Below are 22,896 nucleotides of genomic sequence, written 5' to 3' on the forward strand. Positions count from 1 at the left end.
TGGTCAAAGAATAATTTATTTGTCATTGATGCTTTTTTTTCCAATGTAATTTTAATAAAATGATATAAAAATATCTTGCTATTGACTTTGATTATTTTGACAACCACATTAAAATTAATGATTTCTATTTTCTGTCTAAAAAGATAACTTTCAAAATTAAAATTTTTTGAATACCCATCGCTTATCACGCTTTTCAATTCCATTTTAAAGAGAACTGTTAGAATTACTAAATATGTAATATTTTACAATGATATAGAAATGTATACACGTAACATATTGCTTATCAAACATGCAATGCTTTTTTTAATATATCTTAACAATCGCATTACTGATTCAAATTGACTCTCCGATCTATTTAATGATAAATCCACTTTAAATCTAATCATTAAACTGCATATACAATTAAGAGAAAAAAAAAACTTTAGATTATCATTCACAAAATACTCAACGTCACCGATAACTGATTAGTTTCATCATCATAATTCTTTGAAAATGCTAATGTTATCAGGATTACTGACAGCTACATAATCCGGACAAATTGAATATATGCTTACATGTTTTTGAAAAAAAAAAAAGAAAAAAAAATTCGGTGATAACGATTTGACGTAAATACTTGTCGAAATTGATAAAAATCAGTTAAACAGTACGTAGGCACGTCAAGTGAACGAGAGGGAGGAACGAATGAAGTAAATACCCCAAGGAGGCGGGCAGCTCGCAGCGATTAACTCCTTATTTCTTCATTACGCAACAACCTGTTTCAATCGCATGAAAGGAATCAATCCAGATCAACTTCGTACGACCGGCAATGAACGACGAGGCCAGTTTGACGCGCAACCAAATCATCCTGGCTCAGTATTAACTCGGCCCGCGAACCGCCAGCACACGCTTTTCGTTTCCAATATCTTTAGCGATTCTTACGAAGAGGATGACTACGTCTATACTCAGATCCGTCCTTCGTGATGTACGTGAGCATAACTCTATCCATTTCTCAAACTTGAAACTAGAATTGTCCAGTTGCCTAAAAAAAAATTCAACAGATTAGTTCTTCTATTTTTTCGTTTTATTATACTTTTTTAAATAATTAAATTTGAAGTTTTAATCCGAGAGATTTCGTTTGCTTTGTATGAATGATATCTGCGACACAATATCTAATAAAATTTATACACTCGAGATTAACGGTTTAAATTTAATTCTCAAATGGCACACTGGAGTACAGTAACCCAGTATGATTTTCAAATGTTAGAACTCTTTGAAACTGTCTTGCTACTTTTTTTTTAATATTTCTTAACTGTTCTTTTTGCTTAATGTTTGGCGTATCAATTAAAAAATAAAAGAAAATTTTTTAATTAGTACATTAAATCCTGAGACATAAGAAAAAAGAAGTATAGTGTCTAAGATAGTGTAACGTTGAAGAATTAATTTGTATTTCCTTTTCGACAGAACATTCTGTGAGGATTTATAAACAAGTCATCACGTGGACATAACGTTTCTATTATATATTATCCTGTTGTATCCTATTATACCCTATAATACATATTGTATTCAAACTTTATCATATACTATTCCTAGAGCATATTACTAAAGTGTTCATAAATGTATTTTATGTAAATTTAAAATAGGAGACATATGCAGCTTATCTATGACTATACTTGCAAATTATGTTTGTTTTTTATCGGCTCTTGTACCTTATTTGCACCTCTCGTAATTTAAAATTTTATCAGATTAGATATTTGGCTGTACAATATATTGACGAATTGAAGATAAAATTAGTAATAAAAGAATGTATCTACCAAGATTAAAGACATCTTTTTTTTTTATACTACATACTGCACTTATACGCTGTTTATGTTCTATTATAATACGTACATATATATTTAATGTTATAATTTCATATATAGAATCAGCCTTATTTTCTTTGTCAAACATGTCCAATTAATATAATTGAACGTGACGTATTTTTAAGGTCAAATAATTTATCATAATAATTGGTAGGCCAGACCCGTCAATTTTCTGCACGCAACAAACATGTTTGCCTTTAGCATAAGTCCAGAAAAGACATATCTATTCTTCAATATGTGGTTGAGCAATATCATTCCTATGCAACGAGCAAACAAAGCGCGTAATACTTAAGACAAAGTATTCTAGCCAAACAAGATGATAATGTCAAGTTGACGTTAGAATGGTGATAAACGAGTTTTGAAATCATTTGAACGTTATTTTGATATCGTTATGATTTTTGTTCTCTATATTTTGTAGATACCACTGAGGCTGACGCAAACGCGAAAAGTACATTTATGCATTTCGAAATTCAATCATAATCCAGGCCCGTTAACGCAATTTACAGACGATGAGATGATGATGAAAGACACTGGTAAGCGTTAATTCGTCAAAGTTAAATGACAAGTAGATTTCGTTATACGTAATCAATCTAAAAAAACTTGTTTACCTTCCTGTATATCTTCATATTTCAAATTATATATTTATTTCGTTCTTCTTGTTTAATTTCGTATATTCTTAGTCGCTAAACTGGCCAAGGAAGAAATAGCTCCACTTGTACGGAAGATGGAAAAAGAGGGCAAAATAGATGACAATGTTTTGAAAGCGTTGTTCGAAAATGGCGTAAGTTTGATCAATTCTCCTAAATTATAAATTAATTATTAAAGTTTTCAAACCCAATAAATATTTTATGTTTATTAAATTTAAAACAGCAGGGTTTCATCATTCTGATTGAAAGTAATTTGTGTACACAGCCGGTCTTGCCAGCTGTGCACAAAAATATTTAGCGCGAAACCACTAAACGACGTTAACTAACAAAAATAATCGGTATTCTAATTAGTAAGATTAAAAAAAGTCAATAAACTTGTAATTGTAGATAATAAAATTAACGTCACGATGCTATCAATTTTGTATTGATAAGAATTTAAACAGAAACTGTCAAAATTGACCAAGGTTGATTTGTACATTCACTCGTATCAGCCTTGAATTGAACTACTATAGATAATACTTGTTCCTTATTTATATTCATAAAACATATTGGCATAAACTGATAAAAAAAAGAAATATGTTGTATATGAACAGATTTTGGCAAATACTTAAATATAAAAATCTCTGTTAATGGCAAGTCTCAATACCTATATTTATAATAATTCTAATAAAAATTGCGTTTATTTAACCATAATTGTTGCATAAATTACGATAAGACCGACAAGATCGCGACAACATGTTTGGTCTATTAATCATGTAAAAATTAAATTGCATGTATTTAATTAAAAAGTCGGAAAAAAGAGATAAATTCTTTCATTACAAACTGTCTAAAAATAAAATGCTCTTTATCGCCCACACGCAAGAGATACTTTCATCATTTGAACGCGCATATTGAAGATAAGTTACACGTAAAGATATTTTCTTATTTTCATAAAAGATATCTGTAAATCTCTTATAACTCAAAAATGTACTTTATCAGAATTGTATTTTTTATGCAACAAAGCTAATTTCTTTATATATTTCTTATAATACGTGCACACAATGCACACTTGTAAATAGTTCTTAACGTCAACCCTGAAGGATTTTTTACTATATTCTTGAAAAAAAAAAATTATTTTTTTAGAATTTTATAAAATGTCCAATAATAATAAGCTCTACCAGACATTTGTAACATGGCACTGTCTTTTTCATTGTAGTTTTACGAAAAACAAGTCTCCTAGAGTGTGACCGACACAGTCATAATGCGATAAAATATATGAAAGGAATTATATTGCGTCACCAGATAGTTCTATAATATATATATTCGTAAAACTTCCTTCAGAAATAAATATAATAATAAAGTATAATGTTTATCTATATTTGAAACTTTACCAATTTTAGCTGATGGGCCTCGAAGTTCCAACAGAATACGGCGGTGCAGGTTGCAATTTTATGAGCACGATTTTAACTGTCGAAGAAGTCGCAAAAGTTGACGGAGCCGTAGCCGCTCTTGTTGATATCCATAACACTTTAGTTAACTCACTGATCATAAAAGTTGCTTCTGAAGAACAGAAACAGAAATATCTACCCAAATTAGCACAAAATTATGTAAGTTGATACACGGTTTTATCACGCAAACATTGATGCATAAAAAATGAGATAAAACAAAATATATATCGTAATGACATTCTTCTAGGCTGGTAGCTTTTGCCTGACGGAACCTAGTTCTGGATCCGATGCGTTTTCTCTTAAGACCGAAGCAAAAAAGGATGGCAATGATTATATAATAAATGGAACAAAGATGTGGATCTCGAATTCTGATATTGCAGGAGTTTTCTTGGTTTTTGCCAATGCAAATCCTTCTGCGGTAAGAAAATTTTTTTATAATATAAACAATAAAAAAAGTAGCCATTACGTAAAATTTTTTAATTAAACAGGGATATCGTGGTATTACAACTTTTTTCGTGGAACGTGAAACGCCTGGTGTGACTGTAGCTAAACCTGAAGAAAAATTAGGTATCAAGGCATCTGGAACTTGTATGATTCATTTTGATAATGTCAGGGTAGGTATTACAAATAAAAAATTAATGTCACATATTAAAAAAATTTTCTAAAATATGAATGCATTATTACAAGTCAGCTTCTTGTTTTAGATACCTGAAAGTAATATTTTGGGTCAGTTTGGGCACGGATATAAATATGCTGCAGGATTTCTAAATGAAGGTAGAGTGGGAATAGGAGCTCAAATGATCGGTATAGCGCAAGGATGTTTGGATGCAACTATACCGTACACATTAGAAAGAAAGCAATTTGGAAAGGATATTTTTTCATTTCAAGTATGTAATGAAAAAAAAAAAATACCCGTACATATTTAAGATCTAAAAAGTAGACGTTAAATATGTACTTTTTTCAGTCGCTGCAACATCAAATAGCTCAAGTAGTAACTGAATTAGAATGCGCCAGATTGCTGGTTTATAACGCGGCTAGATTAGTAGACGCAAAAAAAGATGTTATGAAAGAAGCGGCTATGGCTAAATTAATTGCTTCCGGTATGTGAATTGCTAGAATGTTTCATAAATTCAAAGTTATATATAATGAAATGATAATATATTACATTATTTTTACAGAAACTGCACTACGTGTTACTGCAAAGTGTATAGATTTCATGGGAGGGGTCGGATTTACAACAGACTTTCCTCAAGAGAAACATTTCAGAGATTCAAAAATTGGTACTATTTACGAGGGTACAAGTAATATGCAACTATCAACAATTGCAAAATGTATACGCAGAGAATACTCGTAAATTGTTATCACATCGTTAACTTTTAGAACTAAAGCGTACATTTAACTTATATATTACAACATAAAATTATTTTTAAGATAGTTTATGTTTTTTTTCGTTTTAAAAATATATTTTTGTACTTTTATAATTTAGATTATCATAAAAAATAAGAGACGCTTTAAAAGATTTAAGCTCAATGATGTGATATATTATGTTTTAATACTAATATAAATTTAAAATAAACTTACTGTAGTAATTACTATAAATAAAAGTGATGTATAAAAATTGCATAACATAAAACTAATATTTAATTAAACCCACCATTTGAATCATTTTTCAAAAATAGTATAATTATAAATAAATCTAGTACAAAGTTACAATAGTTCGACTAATATTAATAATCAATTTCTACTTTATTCCTTTTTTAATTAATTTCATTTTAGTCCATTCTATTTTGGATCATGGGGTAATTTAAAACCCACAAGATCGGCAGTTTCTTTTATGCTACGTTCACCTTTACCAGAGTATTGTCTATGAATTTCCTTACATGCCTGCTGAGACTTCAAGTAGCAAAGATACATCTCTGCCAAACTCTTCAATTCTTCTCGTGCTTTACATAAAACTTCAGATGTTTCTTTATGCGTGTGCGCTTGTTCCATAATATATTGTAACATTGCGTTGTCTTTTGTAGTTTTATTATGCGAGACTCGACGCAATTCTTGTAGAAGAGAGCGAAGAATTTTAATATTACTATTCATTGTTGTGTTCTAAAAAGAAAATTACATTATTAAAAAAAGTTTTATGTTACACTACAATTAAAAAAATTATATGAAAACCAAAAAAGATAATTATAATATTTTTACCTATATTATTGCTTTCTGCAACTGTGATCAACTCTTGGTCGTCCCTTAAATACTTTGGTTCTTCTTTAAAATTCCAAATCTCGTTAGGAACCTTAAGCAACTCTTGTTTAGGAAAGATATGAAGACTAAGCCCGTTGAAAGCTTTATCTTCTAATTCAAACTCTGGTATTTGACATTCTGTAACATAAGGTAATATTCGCATAATGTATCCAAATCTTTCAACTTGCCAATTCATCCACATGTAGCTGATATAGGAAAGACTGTTGGCTAACAGGATACAATTGCTCAGTCCCTTGCCCCAATTTGCATAGAGAAAATTATTCGTCAGTTGTCGCGAACAATGTGGCAGGAACATGAGAGTTATGCCATTTTCTTCAATGACGCGCTTGCCTTCTTCATTAGTTTCTATAACTCTTAGGCCTAAATAGCGCAAAACTCGCATTTCGCCAGAACTAAATAATGGATCATATATATAGATACTAGCTTTCTCATATCGTTTCTTTAGACACAGAAGAAATGCCAATTGATATCTCGATGCCATATTATGTGAAAACCGTCCTAGCCCATAACAGACTATATTTGATATATCATTGGACTCTAGGATGGTCAGGTACTCCGTCAGTTGCTTAAAAACTTCTATGGTAAATGTTTCACTCCATACGTTAAGTACCATTGTCTTTAATTTACTGAAAATCGCCGTAAAAAAAAAAAAAAAAAAAAATTAAAATTATCGAAGTGCCAGAGACATTGAAATTAGGTTAAGTCATAATAATAAAATGTAATTACAACGCAGCTTACCATAAAAGACGTTCCGGATCGATCCAGTTGTAATCTTGATTTAAGCCGGGCATACTCGTGTCGTTTTTGTTATAATTGTTCGTATTATATTTACCACGTCTCTTGCGACGCGTCACTACAACGAAGTCGTCCTTTGCTAACATGAGGCTCGCTGACCTAGTACTCACGACTGAATTAGCTGTACTCGACTGCATAGTGAACTGTTCTAGTGTAGATATTTCTCTCAGATTACAAATGTTCTTACAATATACAGGTATACCTGCGACACAATAGAAACAATTTTAGAAATGGGTAGAGTTTGTCGAGACAAAGAAAAAGGTCTTAAACCATTTTGTAAAATTCTCAATCATTATTGAGAAAAAAATTAAAATGTCATCGCGTAAGAGCGACAAGGAAAATGCATGCTCGCTTACGCGCAACTTCCCTGTCGCTCTTACATCTAAATATTTTAATTTTTTCCTAATAATAATTACAAATTTTACAAAATTGTACAAAACTTTTCGTCATTAATTATAATTTCTTACCCAGTTTTACGATTTAATATTTTTATTTAAATACTCTGTAGATTGAAACACAAGTGAGAGATCACATTTGATACAATATCAATTCGATATGGAAATAATATTATATTAAAGTCCCAAAGTCGTTGCCAAGCAAAATAGAAATTTAACAAATCGTCGATGATAATATTGCGAAACAAACATGATATAATAATACGGAGAATAAGTTATACTTGAAGCAAACAAAGAAGTTAAACAGGTAACAATTAACTAACATTTCGATTCGCGTTTCACCGTTGCTAAATAAATAATATTTAAAACAAAAATTAAGTACGACTGCTCCTTTTGACCAATGGATTGTATGCAGATGTCACAATAGTAATTAAATGGCCATGTTCTCGGGAGTAGAATGAATATGAAGACGAGTCACTATTATAAGAAACTTTTGTTTCATTTCCTTTTTTTATTTGCATTAACAGTCAAAATGTATTATAAAATAAAAATAATTTTTTTAATTTATATTTTGACTATTAATACAAATAATTGCAAACGGTATGAGATTCCACGTGTTTTACGTACCCCCGTAAACGTGATTATTTTAATTATTCAAAGACACTCTACATGAAAACGTCACAGCTTTTAAAAACGACTTCGTTTAAAATAATTTCTAGTTAATTGTATAGGTTTATATAAAAATTAATTTAATAAAATTTATATATTTAACAAATTTTTATAAAAAAGAAAAAGAAAAAAAAAGTATAATTGAGTCTAACCTTTAACTTTTATCTCACACGTTGTGTTCGGTATGAATGCAGAAAAAAAAATGCTCACAAACTAATGGTACAGCGTAACCGCTCAGTAAGCTCTTATACCTGATGGAAAAATTCTTTAAGATTGGAAAATATCTACCAATCAGATGTAAGAGCTCACTGAGCCTTCTCAGTGAGTGGTTACTACAATGAAAAACTCATGCTGCCCACGATATCGCTCGTCGTTGAAATCCTTGTTACACGACGTATTGCGCGCGCAAATGAGAAGAATTGACTTAAAATTGTGGATTGCGAAATGCTTTCGATTGATTCTATCTTTTTACATATATATATATATATATATATATATATATATATATATATATATATATAAAACTTTCGTACAATTATGCATTAACATTATTTAATAAATATAACAGACCTGGCATTAATCTGCTTCTATATAACTGCATGGCGATGTCTGAAACCTAATTCTTATTAACAAAATTTTACATCTGTTCGTTGCAGGAAACAATAACCGAACTATCTCGTAAGATAATATGGCTATTGTATTTCTTAACGACGTTTATGCGCGAAGATATCAGTTTTTTTTTTATGTCGTTCAGGGTCGCTGAGCGGCTTGTCCACGTTCATTTGTGTCTCATATGAAAACGTATATACAGTCTAACGGGACGGCGCGAGGTAGTGGAAATGAGTCATTCGTTACTACCTCGCGGCTCGCCACGACCCATCGCATATAACTGAGCAAATAAGTCGCAATCGTACCCGTGCCGAGAACGACGACTTATATATCTATCTCCATAATCGTAAATCGATACAGTAACAGTTGTGCAAAGATTTTCGTTCTTTTTCCTCTCTTTTCTACGGCACTCCTACGGTATCGAGTTCGTAAACGTGACTTCGAGTTTTCCCGACACGCTTCAATGCGTTTCGAATTGAAATGTCCTCGAGAGTGGTCCTTTACGCGTGTTGAGTCCACTTTTGAAACGTCGGCTTCGTGAAAAAAATTTTTGAGCAACGTTCTAAATAAAATTCACTTTTTCATTAAAACAGTCAAGTATATATAATATATCATATCCGTTTTGAAGCAGACTTGTGTGCTTCACGGATTCATGGATCTCGCGCATTAACGTCGCATTGTGCCTGAGATTTGTTTATGAAATGACAAATAAAGAATTGACGGATGTTTTTACACTACGAGAACGACATTCGTGCCAAAAGAGACGATAACAGACTTAACGTGTTTAATCTTTATGCGAATAAACGAAATTGTTGAATTCCGGCGGCATTTATGTGCACAGATATCACGCATGCCATTGAATTATCGTACCACAAATATATAATGAAAATGATGTTTAGTTAACAACCAACAGGTGTGCGAAAGTGACACGCGCCGCTTTAATTTCGCCCACCGGAATTCGATTGATGTAATGTTGACACAATGTCCCTTACCTCGAGAACAAACAGATGGGCCTCGAGAGTGATCATTATATTACAGCTGGCGACCTGGAACGCCGTCGGCATCGTTCTTCTTCATAGAGGCATTATTACATTGCGTAGGAGGATCTTGGAGACCAGTTATGTCACCGAGGTAATTGAATGCGAAGATATAATCGTCGTAAATAAATAATCACCTGTAAAAATATTTATAATTATCACTACTAATCTTTATTAATAATAATTATTAATATTTATTACGCAAACAACCAAAAAGTTAAAAAATTATTTTAATAATATAAATTTAATACACAATAAAATCAACGTTAATTGCTTCTAATAAAATCTTTTTTTTTTGTGTTAATAATTTTGCTTTAAAATTCGTGTAAATATATCCCTCGTTTGAATAATTATGAATAGTAGCCTACATATGTATATATAATTTGCGTTGTGTAATCGCAATTATCTCTGCTTACATAAAATTGTCCACATGCATACGTGACGTGTCTCCTACTTTTTTTTACAGACGGATCCGTCAACCGGTTTGGAATCTATCGGTTTTACAGAACACAACGGAATTAGTGAATATGATTCATTCACTGAGCGACAATCGAACAATAAGAACGCAGAGATTGATCAAAATAAATCGCCTCCGCATAATAAAAATCTTTCGAGATTGGGTGAGATTAAGAGCAAACAGTTGAGAGACAACTTCGAGATCGTTTCGAAGAAACAGCCGTTGACCACGCTGTTTTTTTTTTTACAGATGTTCTTGAAATTACAACGACTGTTCGTGGAACGCCAAATTCGCAACTAGATAATTTAATAGAAAAGGATCGGCGTGTCAACGATTATTCCGAGAACGAAGTTATAATGAACAAGATCTCGAGGGTAGCTCGGAACAAGAAGCATATCCTCAATATTAAAGACGTTTTACGAGAAATTCTCGAGAAAGAAGATACCACTTCGATTTCGAATCCCGGGATCATGAAATCAATTTCAACGGAGAAAGAAGACGAACAAGAAGAAGATTTTGTCGAAAATACTACGCAAGCCAGGGTACGCGAAAATGCTAGCGACGATAAAGTCATACATGACCGATTCGGTTTTTTGTTGGCCCTAAATAAAGAGAAGTTCGACGACGGTGGGATGATGGCTATTGCTTTGGTAGTCGTTGGTGGCATCATGCTACTAGTGGCACCGATTGTGATTATATTGCGAGCCGTAGAAGACACGAGACAAGCGAGGAAACTGGCCGCGTTGCAGCTGAGCGAGGACTTGCCGCCGACGTATGAGCAAGCCGTTCTCATGGACGAAGCGCCGAGATACTCGACGCTTTCTTTGAATTACGATCACACGCCACCACCTTCGCCGACACTTTCGTCCAACAACGTCTATTCGAACGTGCCTTAGACAGAAAAATAATGACCGCTTTTTTTAATATAATAAATAAGATTTATTATTAAAAAAAACTACTTGAATTAATCATTTTAGTCAGACAGAAGATGTAATGCAAAAATCTCTGTAGTAAGACAAAACGAGATCAATTTTTGTAAAAAATATAGAGTAAGAGACTATTTATATATATATTTGTTTAAAAAAATTTTAATACAAATTTTTAATATTAGCTAAGATAATTAATAAAGCTATTATTTAAAATTTAAGATTTCTACTATTTATTAATTCCAACTTTTTAATGACACGAATGACCAAATTCCTTATTCTACACGTAAGTGGATAAAATTAATAATGCAATTGTAAATAATTAAATAAAACTGTGATAAACAATTTTGGCAAAGTTTCAAAGTTATAATTTAAAACAATTGTGTCTATTGATTTGATCATTTGCCAATTAAATTAATAGAATTTTTGTGGAAGAATACTTGTGGTTGCAAATTGTTCTTTAAATAAATATATACGTACATACGTGCGCAATGCGAAACGATGTAAATTTGATTGGTAAAGTCGCGTCGCGCCTCCTCGCGTTGAATGAGCTAGTCGGCCAGTCGATTCATCCAACATGGTGCTGGAAAGTACGATGATATGGTGAGTCTTATATTTTATGGAAATTTGCAATTTTTAACATCATCTGTCGTAATATTTTTCATATATTTGTGAGGTTTATTCATTTTATAAGCGGGAAACTTTTACGGTAACTTAACTTCAAATATTTAACCACGTTTAACAATTTTGAGGTTAGCGTAGTGACAATGACGTTAACACAATCTTGGACACGAATTTCCTTCGAAATGCTTGCTCTCGTTTGCCATCATGTACAACTAAAACCTTGCGATTTCAATGTTTTATAGCGTCGATAACAGCGATTATATGAGAAATGGGGATTTTGTACCTACCCGGCTACAAGCGCAGCAGGATGCCGTGAACTTGGTGTGCCATTCGAAGACTCGTTCAAACCCTGAAAATAACGTTGGCCTTATAACTCTCGCCAAGTATGTTGAATTTAAACATAAATCCTTAATTGTGATAAATGTAAAAATATATGTAAGAAGAGAAAGATAAATGGAATTTTTTTTGTTTTTTTAGCGTGGAAGTATTGGCAACTCTTACAAGTGACGTCGGCAGAATACTGTCCAAACTCCATCAGGTTCAACCAAATGGAAAATTATCTCTTATTACTGGCATTAGAATTGCCCATGTGAGTATACTCTTTAATTTTCGTTTTTATAGCTAAATCTATTAAGTATATTTCAAGAATTATAAAACTTACAGTTAGCATTGAAACATCGACAAGGCAAGAATCATAAAATGCGCATTGTTGCATTCATTGGAAGTCCAATAGACATAGACGAGAAAGAATTAGTCAAGCTGGCAAAGCGCCTGAAAAAAGAGAAAGTTAACGTTGATGTTATAAGTTTTGGAGAAGAAAGTATCAACAACGAAGTATTGACTGCCTTTGTTAATGCATTGAATGGCAAGGATGGTACCGGTAGTCATCTCGTTACTGTTCCGCCGGGTCCACATTTGTCAGATGCTCTGATCTCATCTCCCATAATTCAAGGTGAAGATGGTATGGGTGCAGCTGGCATGAGTGGTGCTGCATTTGAGTTTGGCGTTGATCCAAACGAAGATCCTGAGCTCGCATTGGTCAGAAACTTAAAAGTTTTATTGTTAACTTTTTGCATGTCATAAGAATTTTTTAATCTTTGCCATATGATTTTTAATAGGCTCTACGCGTCTCTATGGAGGAGCAACGACAACGTCAGGAAGATGAGGCTCGTCGCGCGCAGGCGAACGAGACTGCTGCAAATAAACAACCAGAAACTATAAAAGAAGCTCCTAATGAAGAAGCTATGCTGAAACGTGCTCTTGCTATGTCTCTTGAAGGAGCAGACGACTCTACTGCCACCAGTGACACCACTGCTCCATGCAGAGGCAACGTACCAGATTTTACTAACATGACAGAAGAGGAACAAATCGCTTTCGCTATGCAAATGTCTATGCAAGATCAGCGTAAGCCTTCAATATATATATTATATACAGAGTGTTCGAAATAAAAGTTTGTCTTAAAACTTTTATTTTAAACACTCTGTATATACTTACAATATTATACCAATAACTTTGTTTAATAAATATCTGCTATTTTATAGAGGAATTGGAATCGCAAAAGGAAGAAGCGATGGACGTGGAAGAAGATTACGCAGCCGTCATGTCTGATCCTGCTTTTCTGCAATCGGTTCTGGAAAACTTGCCAGGCGTGGATCCGCATTCTGAAGCCGTACGTCAAGCCGTTGGATCACTGCAACAAAACAAAGATAAGGAAAAAGAAAAGGAGAAAGATAAAGAAAAGAAATAAAGGACTTCTTAGTACATTTGTATTTACATTTACCGCTAAAATTAACATTTTCCATTATTGTGTATGATATTGTAGCTATTCTATCTTGCTTATGAAATATACTCTATAAATTTATCGGAACTGCCTAACTTGGTTTTGCGTGTGCCGTGTATACGCAATTCGAGTCATCTCGATTGGCATTTTTGATAGCACCGTAATCTGGAATGGTCAAGTAATTAAAATATACTGTGGTATATCATATTGTACTATTCAAATATACGTTTTTAAAAGCTTCACTCTCTTAGGCGAGTATTTTTTTTAAGCGGCGAGACAATTAAGATTATAATAAACGCTTCTTCCTTGCATCGCAATTTTTTAGAATTTAATTCAAATATCAACGAAACGAATGATTTAATCGAATTTCAAAGCTCGTCACGAATAATCGTGATTCTTTAAAATTCATTTATCACGTACGAGAAAGACGTGCGTGCATGTATACGCCCACACGTTACGTTCATGTAATACCTGTTGCTTTTGTCATTCCCTTTGAGCTAAGTTCCAACGCTACGTGATTTGACATCTAATTCTAATTTCGTAACGTTCCGCGGTACCGTTTGTCGCGTAGAAGAGCACCGGGTTGCGTTTTGCGTAATCGCATCCAATTCCCCTCGGTCCTTGCGTATTGCGGCAACCGTTGCGAGTCCATCATTCGGATTCTAAGTCCGCAGAGATCCGCCGGCTCTGCGTGCAGCGCTGCTCTCACGGTGAGAGAAATTCGAATGACAAAATGGCACCGCGGAGGAAGAGTGTTCAAACGTCGAGCAGGTCGTTGAACGACGTTTGCTACAAGGAGAACAATTATCTATGCTGCCTGAACGACTACCAGACGCGGGTTCGCAGACGGGAGAGCCTCAGATACGCCAGGAACAAGGTGGTGAGTTAGAGTCACCGGCTCGACCGCGGATCTTCGCGGGTCTCGCGGTTGCATGACCGTTGACATACATTCAAAAGCCGCTCGCCGTCACGCCTCGTCCCGACTTTTCCGGCACGGAACTCGCTGACACCACGACACGCGGTCACGTAACACGCAATGACCCTCAGGCCCTCGTGAGATCTGCGGGGCTCGTCGGGAAAATATAAGTTGGCGGGCACGCGAAAAAATAGGTTAGGCTCGACAGGTGCATGCATTCCGTATTCTCTGCATTTGAGGTAATTGCACTGAGAAAGCATATGTACTTTCATTAAATCAGCATCGTTCGCGAACTCGAAGGCTATTTGACAGAATGGAAGGTGGTTATGGGACCTCACAGTCATGTGTCTAAAGAAATATTGAAAGGAAAAAAATATTGGAGTAATACTTACAGTAGTTGAGTAACTTGTAAAAGTAAGAAACCTGAACTATGTCTAGTTATTGTCTTGAATTTTGATACCTGTACCATCATGAATTTTAATGCCAGCGAAGGGACTAAAGTATGTGTTTTTACAGACCTTTGTATGTACCTGGTAGATCAGAGATCTTTGAGGTTAAGAATAATTACAGTGCAAATGTTGGACTCATGTATGTGTGTATATACGTCTGTTACATACTTTTGATGCCGATAGAATTTTAATACCAATGTATTCGAAACTGAGTCATTTTTGTTTCCAGTGCCTGGAGACAACGTTAGACCATTTGATAAATATGTAATCGCATTAGATCGCCCATGAATAGGAATATAATTGTCAGGAGTTAATGACAACGAGAAAACGGACGGCAGATTCGGCAGACGCTGCAAAACGCTGTAATGAGACAAGGCCACAAAAGTGTTTGATATGTTTGTAACGCTCCTGCAAGTGACGGCGGCTACTATTTCGTGAAGATAATTACGTGATAATTGCTTTAACGCGCGACAAAACGTAAAAGTCAGCAGATGCCCTCAGCGTGGGCGATCCTTCTCCCGTAGTCTCACCCCGCTTGCTCATTCAATCTATTGTCAGTACCGCTGGTGGTCCCCTCTCCCACTTCACCCGCCCCCGCCACCCTGCGGGTCTACCGCGTGTGGTGCGTTGGTGCGTAGCGCTGCTGCGTTCTGTTGATGCTTACAACAGCGTCGAATGGTTGAGCGTCATTCAGTATTAGTCCCGGTACTCTGGCGGACGGTGCCTCTCGGTTCATTTTTCTCCCTCTGGCTTTTTTTCGTTGATTAAGCCAGCCGTTCTCGCGCCCGCGGATTATTTTTGTTCAATTAATTATGTATGCCCGCTCTCTGTCTCTAGTCTGACCTAGTCGTGCCGCGACCGGTTTTGTTAAAGCCTCGGTGCCGACGATCATCGATTTTTTACACGACAATTCCTGGACCCCACGTGGTGCAAAGCATTGCCTCATTGTACGAAAAAATCAACGGCGATCCATGAAACCGCAAGAGTGAGAGGAAGAAGAGAAGGATATCAATTCTTTTTTCATTTGATAGTGACGAATCGTGACGTACGATTGGGCGTAGACCAGCACCGGAAACGGGAAAGAGCAAGTTTGGTGGTGAAGCGGGTAGCAAGGCAAGCGAGTCGAGAGGCAAGTTGTCGCAGTGTGCGCCTCTTGTTTGCCGTACCGCGCGGAGGCGCGATGTCGTCACAGTTTATTTTGTAGCTAACGGAAAAACGTAGGACGACCAAATCTAAACGACATCGCTGTTGGCGCGACACTTGTCGCATTCAAGAAAAAATTAAATTAAAAAATTAAAAAGATAAGAGATTATTGAAGAAAGAAGAGGTCTGACTACCAGAAAACTTGAATAACGTAACAATATTTTCGTTGATTTATTCCAACTTTAGAGGTAAAGGTTTATAGAATTTGAGTACTGAGCGAAATCGAAGAGTTTGAGAGAAAAGAGAAGTCCCCTTCGTCTACCTTGACTCGATTCTTTGGAAGGAAAAAGCGGAAGACGACCTTCTTTCTCCTTTTGTGTCTGGTAAAACCTTGGGTCAAGACATCGGTGAATAAACCGCAACCAATCGCGAGATTGGTTCGTGCGAAATTGTTCTCTGCCTGTCGGCACTACACCGCGAAATTATATCTCTGGAAAATGCGGAAGTACAATCCTGAATGATCCATGATCGCCGATCTGTGACGATGCTCCTTCGATATCGTTCTCGTTTGCAAGTTGTCGAGATTCGAGTAGTCTCGGAGTATTTGGCCAGAGGCTCGAATTCGAACAGTCAGTAGTAACGTATTGGGGAAAAAAAGAAGAAGAAAAAAAAAGAAGATGAACTCCTGCTTCCCGCCTTTGGCAATACTGATTCCGCGGAATGTGAGAGACCGGCTCAATGATGAGTACAACGTCGTAAACGCCGACGACACCAGGACGCGATCGAAGACACCGACGTTGCCGGGAAAAAATGATGCCTTCCAAGACTTGGATTTGTATTATGTTCGACAGATCGTACGAAACTCGAAGGTAGGATCACTACTGCACTTGACATTTTGAAGATGTATTATTGATCTTATTTTTCTGGAATATATTGTTTTTTAAAATGTGTTAAAACTTTTTTTTTTGCAATATTAATTACTAAAGATAACATTGACCATTAATATACTTATTAACATGTTTTTTTTTTTTCAGTTAATGTAATCAAGTAATCAAATAGTCAAGAGCAGTAATTTGCAGTAAATGCAATATCTCGTTAAGATGTATAGAATTATCAATTTTATTACTTTGCACATGAGAAGAAAGATTAGATTAGAAAAGCGAATTATTATAGCAGTTCTGCTAGTTGAATCGATCGCCGATTGATTTGCTCAGTGCTTAGCCAAAGTCGCACTTGCAGGTTTAATTTACGTCAAATTTGTACGAAGGGGAGTTGAGTTATTGTACGTGAGTGGCTGCCAACGTTTTCTCGCGTTCGTTGTTCGTATTTTTAGATGTCGCATGTGGACATCACGTTGTTACGAATAGCAATGTTAAACGAATTTCAAATCTCACTAGAGCTCAACGTCTCGAGTGTCTATTTGTTGTTGATCTATAGCGAATCGAGTTTATCTAATTTCAATGAAAATCTTGTATCATTTATTACATTTATTACTTATGTCTTTATTGTTTTGACACAGCGACCTAGCGCCTATTGGTTTCACGACTCGTTGCGGAAATGTCGACTATGAAATTGTCACATCTATGAAAGATTCACTCGTGAAAGGGAGATGAACGCGCGTCGCGTGCGGTGACCATTGCAAGCGGAGGGAGTATTGGATTTCTGGCGACTATTTTCGGCAGACAAGCCGTCGGGAAAGTGGCTGGCGACCCAGGAGAAAGCGATTTTGAGTGGGAAACACGTAGGGATGTGTCAGGGACAAAACAGAGCGACAAAATTGAAACAAGCCGATACAAGCGTAGAACAAGAACGCTTCGCGCTGATAAAGCTTTGTTAATGCTAACGACGCGCAAGGTGTGCCCGTGTCGAAAGGAAAAATCTTCGAAGAAAAATCGACGGAGAGGATGATGCGCACACGAATGAGTCGCGCGAATTGTGCGTTACATCAGTATTTACGTGAACTCATTTATCGCACGGCGCGCTTCAACGAGTTTCATCAAGACTCGTTACAGTACTGGCGACAGAGGTCAGGGATTAAATGTGGCCGCGGTTGCCCTTGCGCCGTTGCAAAATTCCTACCGAGACCGGCGACGGAGTATACGTGGATATATTTCTGATAGACTGCATCGCGGGCCGTGCCGAGCGTAAGGATGTATCACGGAGTAACGTTAACAGAATACGAAATCGCTCGATCCGCGCAATGAATCATCTCTCCATTATTGATTTTACTGATGCGTGCGTTATTTTTGGATCATACGCTTCATTCGGACATCACGGAAAATTAACGCACGTGTGCTAAAAAATTGACAAGAGAACGAGAGAAAAGCTTCGTGCCTAGTTTACTTTATATAATATTTTAGATATAATTTTATGTAAGAATATGTTTAACTTATATTTTAATGCGTAAGAACGTATTCTTTTTTTATATAAGTAAGAAAAAGGAAGGAAAATTTAATGAAAAATAGACTTGCGATAGACGCACGATTCTTCCGAATGCGTTTCGAGGGGACTGCGATCTCGTGCAACCCGACTATAAAGCTACGCCGCGGATCGATATCCCATAATGTTAGCGTGGTTTCCCGAGGGTAGGAAGGAGAAGCACAAGCGAGCCAATTTGTCGAGGTGAACGTCACCCCCTCGTGCATTCGCCTACTTCCCCGAAGAGTCGTTATTTCAGTCCGTTTCTGCGTTCTGCTACCAGCGTCCCGAGAGCTGCGCCGGTTTATTTACGCTTTCGCGAAGTTTGTTTCTTACCTTGAAGTGAAGAATTTCCATTCACCTGGCCTCCGTATCGCGTACGACCGCCTACGCAAAACGTGATTTTTTTTACATGTCGAAATCTCAAAAACGGACAAGTGAGAAGAACGCGTTCCCTCAGGTTGTTGCTCTATGTACTTTATATTATACTTGTGTACGGTGAGACTTACAATTTGGAAGCTGTATCATTTCGAGATGCGCCGTCGGGAATCACGGAGTTTTCGAATTGTACATTTTACAAGTCGGTTTATGGGTATATTAAGGGGACTTGTAAAATGAGTAAAATGATTCGTTCGCAAAATGTGTAAGACAAATGTGTTTCGTTAGGTCTGTAACCCGATGCCATAAACGCGTGATGAGGCCACGTGCTAGCCAGCCAGTAATTTTATCGCTGACACTTCGATTTTTCTCCGATCGTAACTATCGGTCGTTTCTTCCTTTTTTTTTTCATGTGCCTGTATATTCATCATTCATTCGAATATTGATGCGAGATTGTATTTTCTACAATTATATGCGAGTGGGTCTTTGAATAGCTCTATCTAAAGTTTGATAATTATTCTGACGAGATTTTTGCAGCCGTGCTGATAATATATTAATTGATTTTATTAAAACGCTAAAGACTAAATTATGTATGTTCCAGGAACATGATCTCGAGCAGAAAATCGAGGTGGAAATCAAGATGAGAGAGGGCTCGGCGAGACTTCTGGCAGCTGCGAAGCATCGCGCTCAAAGCTTGGAAGCCGCCAAAGCATTGCTTACATCCAATGAGAGGATGTCGGTTTATATAGCGGAATTGCAAAGCCGCCGCCGCGAGACTGTTAAACAGTCGTGGTTAGTTTGTGCACTTGATTTTCTTATAGAAATAAGGAAAAATTTATATAGTGTTTGCTTATTATGGGACCTGTATGTTTCATTTATTATAATAAAAATAATTGCGCGTTTTTAGTGCTTCTGGAAGTACAGGCAAGTTGTCGATCTCGGATCTTAGGATACCGTTAATGTGGAGAGACTCCGATCATTTCAAGAATCGCGGTGATCATCGTCGGTTCGCTGTATTCTGCTTGGCACGACTGGGTACTGAAGTTCATGATACTTCTTTATTGTGCCCTATCGACAGAACACATACGGATCTTAGTTTTCCCGACGTTTTAATATTGTAAGTTTCTAATATCGTCTTATTAAATTTAATTATTTTATTTAAAAATATAGCAGCCTTATAATAATAAATTTTCGTGTCTGCTTTCAGTAATAATGTGCCAGCCGAATTCGAGTTAATCTTAGAAATCTATAGCCATGTTTTGCAAGAAGATTTAAGTATTGCCAGCACACCAAGACGAATCAAGAAAACAATTCACTCATCAATATCGAAAACTGTCGGCAAGAAGCTTGCCGCTTCGCTTCGAGACGAATTCGGTTCTGCGAAATCGTATGTTTCTTTTTTTTTTTTATATTAAATTGATTGAAGTCTTCGCGTCGTAAGAGTTTTCAATATCTCGTATTCTCATTCCAGTGGACCACAATTTGACTTAGTAGCGTACGCAAAACTGACCCTAGGCGACACGAACGACAACACTCACACGCACGACCTTGTTATTAATAGCATCCGTAAGTTGTGCGAGAAACTCGGCGTATTTCGAAATATTTATATTACAAATTCTTTTTTTAGAAAACAAGTGTCACTCTCTGCCGCTCTTTGGCCACTTTTGCTGTCGATTGGCGGTACAGCCAGAATGCATCAATAAAGAAATGTGTATTGGCAATGTTAAAATAGATGGACAAGATTATTGGGCACGTCTGCAAGGATTTCATATAAAAATATGGGAATCAAAGAAACATGCGGAAGAAGGCCAAAATTCGGAACACACGATACCTATTAACAAAGTTAGTATTTACACATATACAAGTGCTTAAACAAGTGCCATAATTTATACTTAAGTAACTTTTTCCTGTTTGTAGAAAACGATAATTCAACCGTCCAAAAGTTCTAGCAAAGAATTTTTGATAAATAATTCTGGCAATAACATAGAGAAGATGCTGCCAATCAAATTTGAATCAAAAGAAGAAGCTCAAAAATGGTCGAGGTTATTATTGATGCACGCTAATGATCATTCGAGATGGAAACACGCTGCAGAAGTTATTCAAAGGGTGTCTAGCATTGAAAGCACGCGAAATTCTTTTATTAGTAATAAAAGACAAGGCTCCTTATACGATGAGACACCTTTAATAGGTAAATTCACTAATTATTACGTAGCTTCAAGTCACAAAACTTGATATGCGACGTAAAAAAAGTAGTTTAATTTTTTTTTTTTAATTTTTTTTGCAGAATCAATCCCATCGGATTACACATCTGCAAGACCCCATGTACAAACGATCTTTGATCTCACCCCTAGTACTAGCTTAAGCAGTTGTAGTTCCACGAACAGCCTAACAAGCTTACGGTCGCGATCATTAAGTATTAGCGGTATATTTAAACAAGGTGCCATTTCTTTAAAACCCCACTTAGCTTCGGCTAATAAAAAGGCGGACATTTTATAATTTTTCCCGAAAGATCAACAAACGTCGAATTATACTCAAAGATAAATATACTAGAACTTTTTATTGGGGATACATATGTTAAACACTTTAATTGGTAATTAAGATAGAAGAAAGATTGACTAAATTTAAGAGTTCAATACATTTTATATTAAAGATACTTAGCGCAGGGAAGATTTTAATTCAGCTAAAAGTATAATTCGATATGTATGGTAACCTTTTTGGAGTTATACAGTACAAAAAATGTTGGTAAATACAGTTTCTTCCTTTCATTCTTTTCTACTTTTATAATACAAAACTTTATATATATATATATATCGCTAAAAGTACAAGCAGCCCTATCATATAGCGCGTTTAAGTCGTTCAAAAATATGTAAGAGCGTTGCAATATTTAGTGCGGCTGTAAGAAAGTATTATAAATTAATATACATATATATATATTTAATGTAATAATAATATATATGACTATGTGCATATATTAACTTATACACAACTTGTTCTTTTCAAAAATTCTACAATTTATGTACTCACCGTCAGGAATGGCATTCGTGGTGCTGCGACGGCGGCTAGCGTACGTGATCTTGGCGTGGTGTGCGTCGAATCTCACATGAAGCGCGCACGTAGATGTGTCGTAGAGCACCGGTCACCGAGGATTGAGGAGGAACGCACTTTACTACTACTACTACCTTCGTACTCGGCGGCCGAGAGGGAGAAATCACGTACGCCAGCCGCCGTCGTCGCTCGCTGCAGCAAATGTCATATCTGCCTTTCAGTGTATAATAAATTTGAAGATATTTTTAATAAAAATGTTTGCAGTTTACATCAATTAAATATATTTTTACAAGTAAAAATATTAATTTACATATATACTTTTCTCCATGTGTACTGAGATAATTTATATGAAATTACACATGAAAAAAAAAGAGATTATTATATATATTAGGTACATTGTACTCGACATATTGAGCGAAAATAGCTCACCTGCTACTTGTGTTTAATTTTACTTGAAAATTAGTACATCATTAATTTTAATTGGACTTTGGTAACAAAATAAATCCAGCAATCATGGCAACAATAGTAAACGCCTGAGCACCAACACGAGCACGCATCATGTACTGTTGCATTTCAGTCCTTCCTTTGTAAAAGTTGTATACTCCAAGACTCAAGGCTACCGTAGTTGCCAATGCTCCTGCAAATATGTGGAAAACTATTACATTAAAGAACTGATCTAACTCTGGCTCACTTAATTGATAATTAGCCAAGAGATATCTACAGTATTTCATTAGATGGATAAAATTATTTTGTGGCTTTACGCATGGAAAGGAAGATTAGATTGCGAACATTGGTAAAACGTAATTTTGTTGCAGTTATCAAATTTAATCTTGGTTAGCAAAAGTAGGTTATGTCTACCTATGGGTACGAGCGGATTCTCTTTTGTTTTACGCGTAGCCTTTTGCCATATTGTCTCGGTCAGGTAGCTGCCGTCTAAATCTTCTCGTACTTTCACCCAGTCCAAGTCATCATCTAACTTTGTCATACTTGTCGTCGCTTGTCGTTTCACGAGTAAATACAACAGTCGCAGGGATCTCACGTCAAAGACTGCGCTCGCAGCACCGAGCTCATGTTGGTGCCCACGTGT

General features: G+C 35.8%; 6 protein-coding genes across 14 annotated transcripts; 4 read left to right on the forward strand and 2 right to left on the reverse strand.

Moving 5' to 3' along the window:
- Positions 1-694: 694 nt before the first annotated feature.
- On the forward strand, positions 695-5,545 carry LOC139103505 (short/branched chain specific acyl-CoA dehydrogenase, mitochondrial). 2 transcript variants are annotated; one of them, XM_070658264.1, is made up of 10 exons: positions 695-961; positions 1,441-2,182; positions 2,257-2,371; positions 2,519-2,619; positions 3,865-4,071; positions 4,160-4,330; positions 4,401-4,526; positions 4,617-4,799; positions 4,877-5,012; positions 5,091-5,545. In XM_070658264.1, the coding sequence occupies exons 2-10, from the start codon at positions 2,180-2,182 to the stop codon at positions 5,264-5,266; spliced, it is 1,218 nt and encodes a 405-aa protein (XP_070514365.1). In that variant the 5' UTR covers positions 695-961; positions 1,441-2,179; the 3' UTR covers positions 5,267-5,545. The 2 variants fall into 2 exon arrangements, with proteins under 2 accessions (XP_070514365.1, XP_070514355.1); XM_070658254.1 differs by lacking the exon at positions 1,441-2,182 and having other exon boundaries at positions 697-961.
- Positions 5,546-5,846: 301 nt separating this feature from the next.
- Positions 5,847-9,739, reverse strand: LOC139103536 (SRR1-like protein). Of its 3 annotated transcripts, XM_070658321.1 has the most exons (5): positions 9,629-9,739; positions 8,598-8,636; positions 6,907-7,165; positions 6,109-6,794; positions 5,847-6,012 (listed from the first exon to the last, which is right to left on the reverse strand). In XM_070658321.1, exons 2-5 carry the CDS (start codon positions 8,626-8,628, stop codon positions 5,996-5,998), a joined length of 993 nt encoding a protein of 330 aa, XP_070514422.1. In that variant the 5' UTR covers positions 8,629-8,636; positions 9,629-9,739; the 3' UTR covers positions 5,847-5,995. The 3 variants fall into 3 exon arrangements, with proteins under 3 accessions (XP_070514422.1, XP_070514432.1, XP_070514441.1); XM_070658331.1 differs by lacking the exon at positions 8,598-8,636 and having other exon boundaries at positions 9,629-9,723; XM_070658340.1 differs by lacking the exons at positions 8,598-8,636; positions 9,629-9,739 and adding an exon at positions 7,431-7,654.
- LOC139103551 (uncharacterized) lies at positions 8,851-11,277 on the forward strand. Its single transcript, XM_070658352.1, has 3 exons — positions 8,851-9,767; positions 10,140-10,293; positions 10,380-11,277. The coding sequence occupies exons 1-3, from the start codon at positions 9,618-9,620 to the stop codon at positions 11,024-11,026; spliced, it is 951 nt and encodes a 316-aa protein (XP_070514453.1). The 5' UTR covers positions 8,851-9,617; the 3' UTR covers positions 11,027-11,277.
- A 303-nt stretch (positions 11,278-11,580) lies between these two features.
- Rpn10 (regulatory particle non-ATPase 10) lies at positions 11,581-13,702 on the forward strand. Its single transcript, XM_070658278.1, has 6 exons — positions 11,581-11,659; positions 11,923-12,063; positions 12,158-12,269; positions 12,344-12,718; positions 12,799-13,084; positions 13,222-13,702. Exons 1-6 carry the CDS (start codon positions 11,634-11,636, stop codon positions 13,425-13,427), a joined length of 1,146 nt encoding a protein of 381 aa, XP_070514379.1. The 5' UTR covers positions 11,581-11,633; the 3' UTR covers positions 13,428-13,702.
- A 487-nt stretch (positions 13,703-14,189) lies between these two features.
- On the forward strand, positions 14,190-22,108 carry LOC139103476 (rhotekin). Of its 6 annotated transcripts, XM_070658198.1 has the most exons (9): positions 14,893-14,964; positions 15,055-16,837; positions 19,366-19,556; positions 19,672-19,881; positions 19,972-20,151; positions 20,236-20,330; positions 20,392-20,606; positions 20,682-20,952; positions 21,049-22,108. In XM_070658198.1, exons 2-9 carry the CDS (start codon positions 16,646-16,648, stop codon positions 21,258-21,260), a joined length of 1,566 nt encoding a protein of 521 aa, XP_070514299.1. In that variant the 5' UTR covers positions 14,893-14,964; positions 15,055-16,645; the 3' UTR covers positions 21,261-22,108. The 6 variants fall into 6 exon arrangements, with proteins under 6 accessions (XP_070514308.1, XP_070514317.1, XP_070514330.1 ...); XM_070658207.1 differs by lacking the exons at positions 14,893-14,964; positions 15,055-16,837 and adding an exon at positions 14,190-14,340; XM_070658216.1 differs by lacking the exons at positions 14,893-14,964; positions 15,055-16,837 and adding an exon at positions 14,190-14,337.
- LOC139103574 (HIG1 domain family member 2A, mitochondrial) lies at positions 22,067-22,803 on the reverse strand. Its single transcript, XM_070658412.1, has 2 exons — positions 22,668-22,803; positions 22,067-22,446 (listed from the first exon to the last, which is right to left on the reverse strand). The coding sequence occupies exons 1-2, from the start codon at positions 22,792-22,794 to the stop codon at positions 22,286-22,288; spliced, it is 288 nt and encodes a 95-aa protein (XP_070514513.1). The 5' UTR covers positions 22,795-22,803; the 3' UTR covers positions 22,067-22,285.
- Between the last annotated feature and the right edge of the window lie 93 nt (positions 22,804-22,896).

This window comes from Cardiocondyla obscurior, linkage group LG01 (assembly GCF_019399895.1).
Source record: "Cardiocondyla obscurior isolate alpha-2009 linkage group LG01, Cobs3.1, whole genome shotgun sequence".
NCBI classification, from domain to species: Eukaryota; Metazoa; Arthropoda; class Insecta; order Hymenoptera; family Formicidae; genus Cardiocondyla; species Cardiocondyla obscurior.

Bases quoted from the DNA above. Each gene is read 5' to 3' on its own strand.
- LOC139103536 (XM_070658321.1), bottom strand. From the start codon at position 8,628: ATGCAGTTATATAGAAGCAGATTAATGCCAG. The intron at 7,166-8,597 runs GTCTGTTATATT...ATTGTGTCGCAG, and splicing joins TAGAAGCAGATTAATGCCAG to GTATACCTGTATATTGTAAG. The intron at 6,795-6,906 runs GTAAGCTGCGTT...GGCGATTTTCAG, and splicing joins GATCCGGAACGTCTTTTATG to TAAATTAAAGACAATGGTAC.
- Rpn10 (XM_070658278.1), top strand. From the start codon at position 11,634: ATGGTGCTGGAAAGTACGATGATATG. The intron at 11,660-11,922 runs GTGAGTCTTATA...AATGTTTTATAG, and splicing joins CTGGAAAGTACGATGATATG to CGTCGATAACAGCGATTATA. The intron at 12,270-12,343 runs GTGAGTATACTC...TAAAACTTACAG, and splicing joins CTGGCATTAGAATTGCCCAT to TTAGCATTGAAACATCGACA.
- LOC139103476 (XM_070658188.1), top strand. From the start codon at position 19,039: ATGTGTTTCGTTAGGTCTGTAACCCGATGCCATAAACGCGTGATGAGG. The intron at 20,331-20,391 runs GTAAGTTGTGCG...TTCTTTTTTTAG, and splicing joins CCTTGTTATTAATAGCATCC to AAAACAAGTGTCACTCTCTG. The intron at 20,953-21,048 runs GTAAATTCACTA...TTTTTTTTGCAG, and splicing joins CGATGAGACACCTTTAATAG to AATCAATCCCATCGGATTAC.
- LOC139103505 (XM_070658254.1), top strand. From the start codon at position 926: ATGACTACGTCTATACTCAGATCCGTCCTTCGTGAT. The intron at 2,620-3,864 runs GTAAGTTTGATC...TACCAATTTTAG, and splicing joins AAGCGTTGTTCGAAAATGGC to CTGATGGGCCTCGAAGTTCC. The intron at 4,527-4,616 runs GTAGGTATTACA...TTCTTGTTTTAG, and splicing joins TTCATTTTGATAATGTCAGG to ATACCTGAAAGTAATATTTT.
- LOC139103551 (XM_070658352.1), top strand. From the start codon at position 9,618: ATGTCCCTTACCTCGAGAACAAACAGATGGGCCTCGAGAGTGATCATT. The intron at 9,768-10,139 runs GTAATTGAATGC...TTTTTTTTACAG, and splicing joins AGACCAGTTATGTCACCGAG to ACGGATCCGTCAACCGGTTT. The intron at 10,294-10,379 runs GTGAGATTAAGA...TTTTTTTTACAG, and splicing joins TAAAAATCTTTCGAGATTGG to ATGTTCTTGAAATTACAACG.
- LOC139103574 (XM_070658412.1), bottom strand. From the start codon at position 22,794: ATGACAAAGTTAGATGATGACTTGGACTGGGTGAAAGTACGAGAAGAT. The intron at 22,447-22,667 runs GTAGACATAACC...ACATATTTGCAG, and splicing joins GAATCCGCTCGTACCCATAG to GAGCATTGGCAACTACGGTA.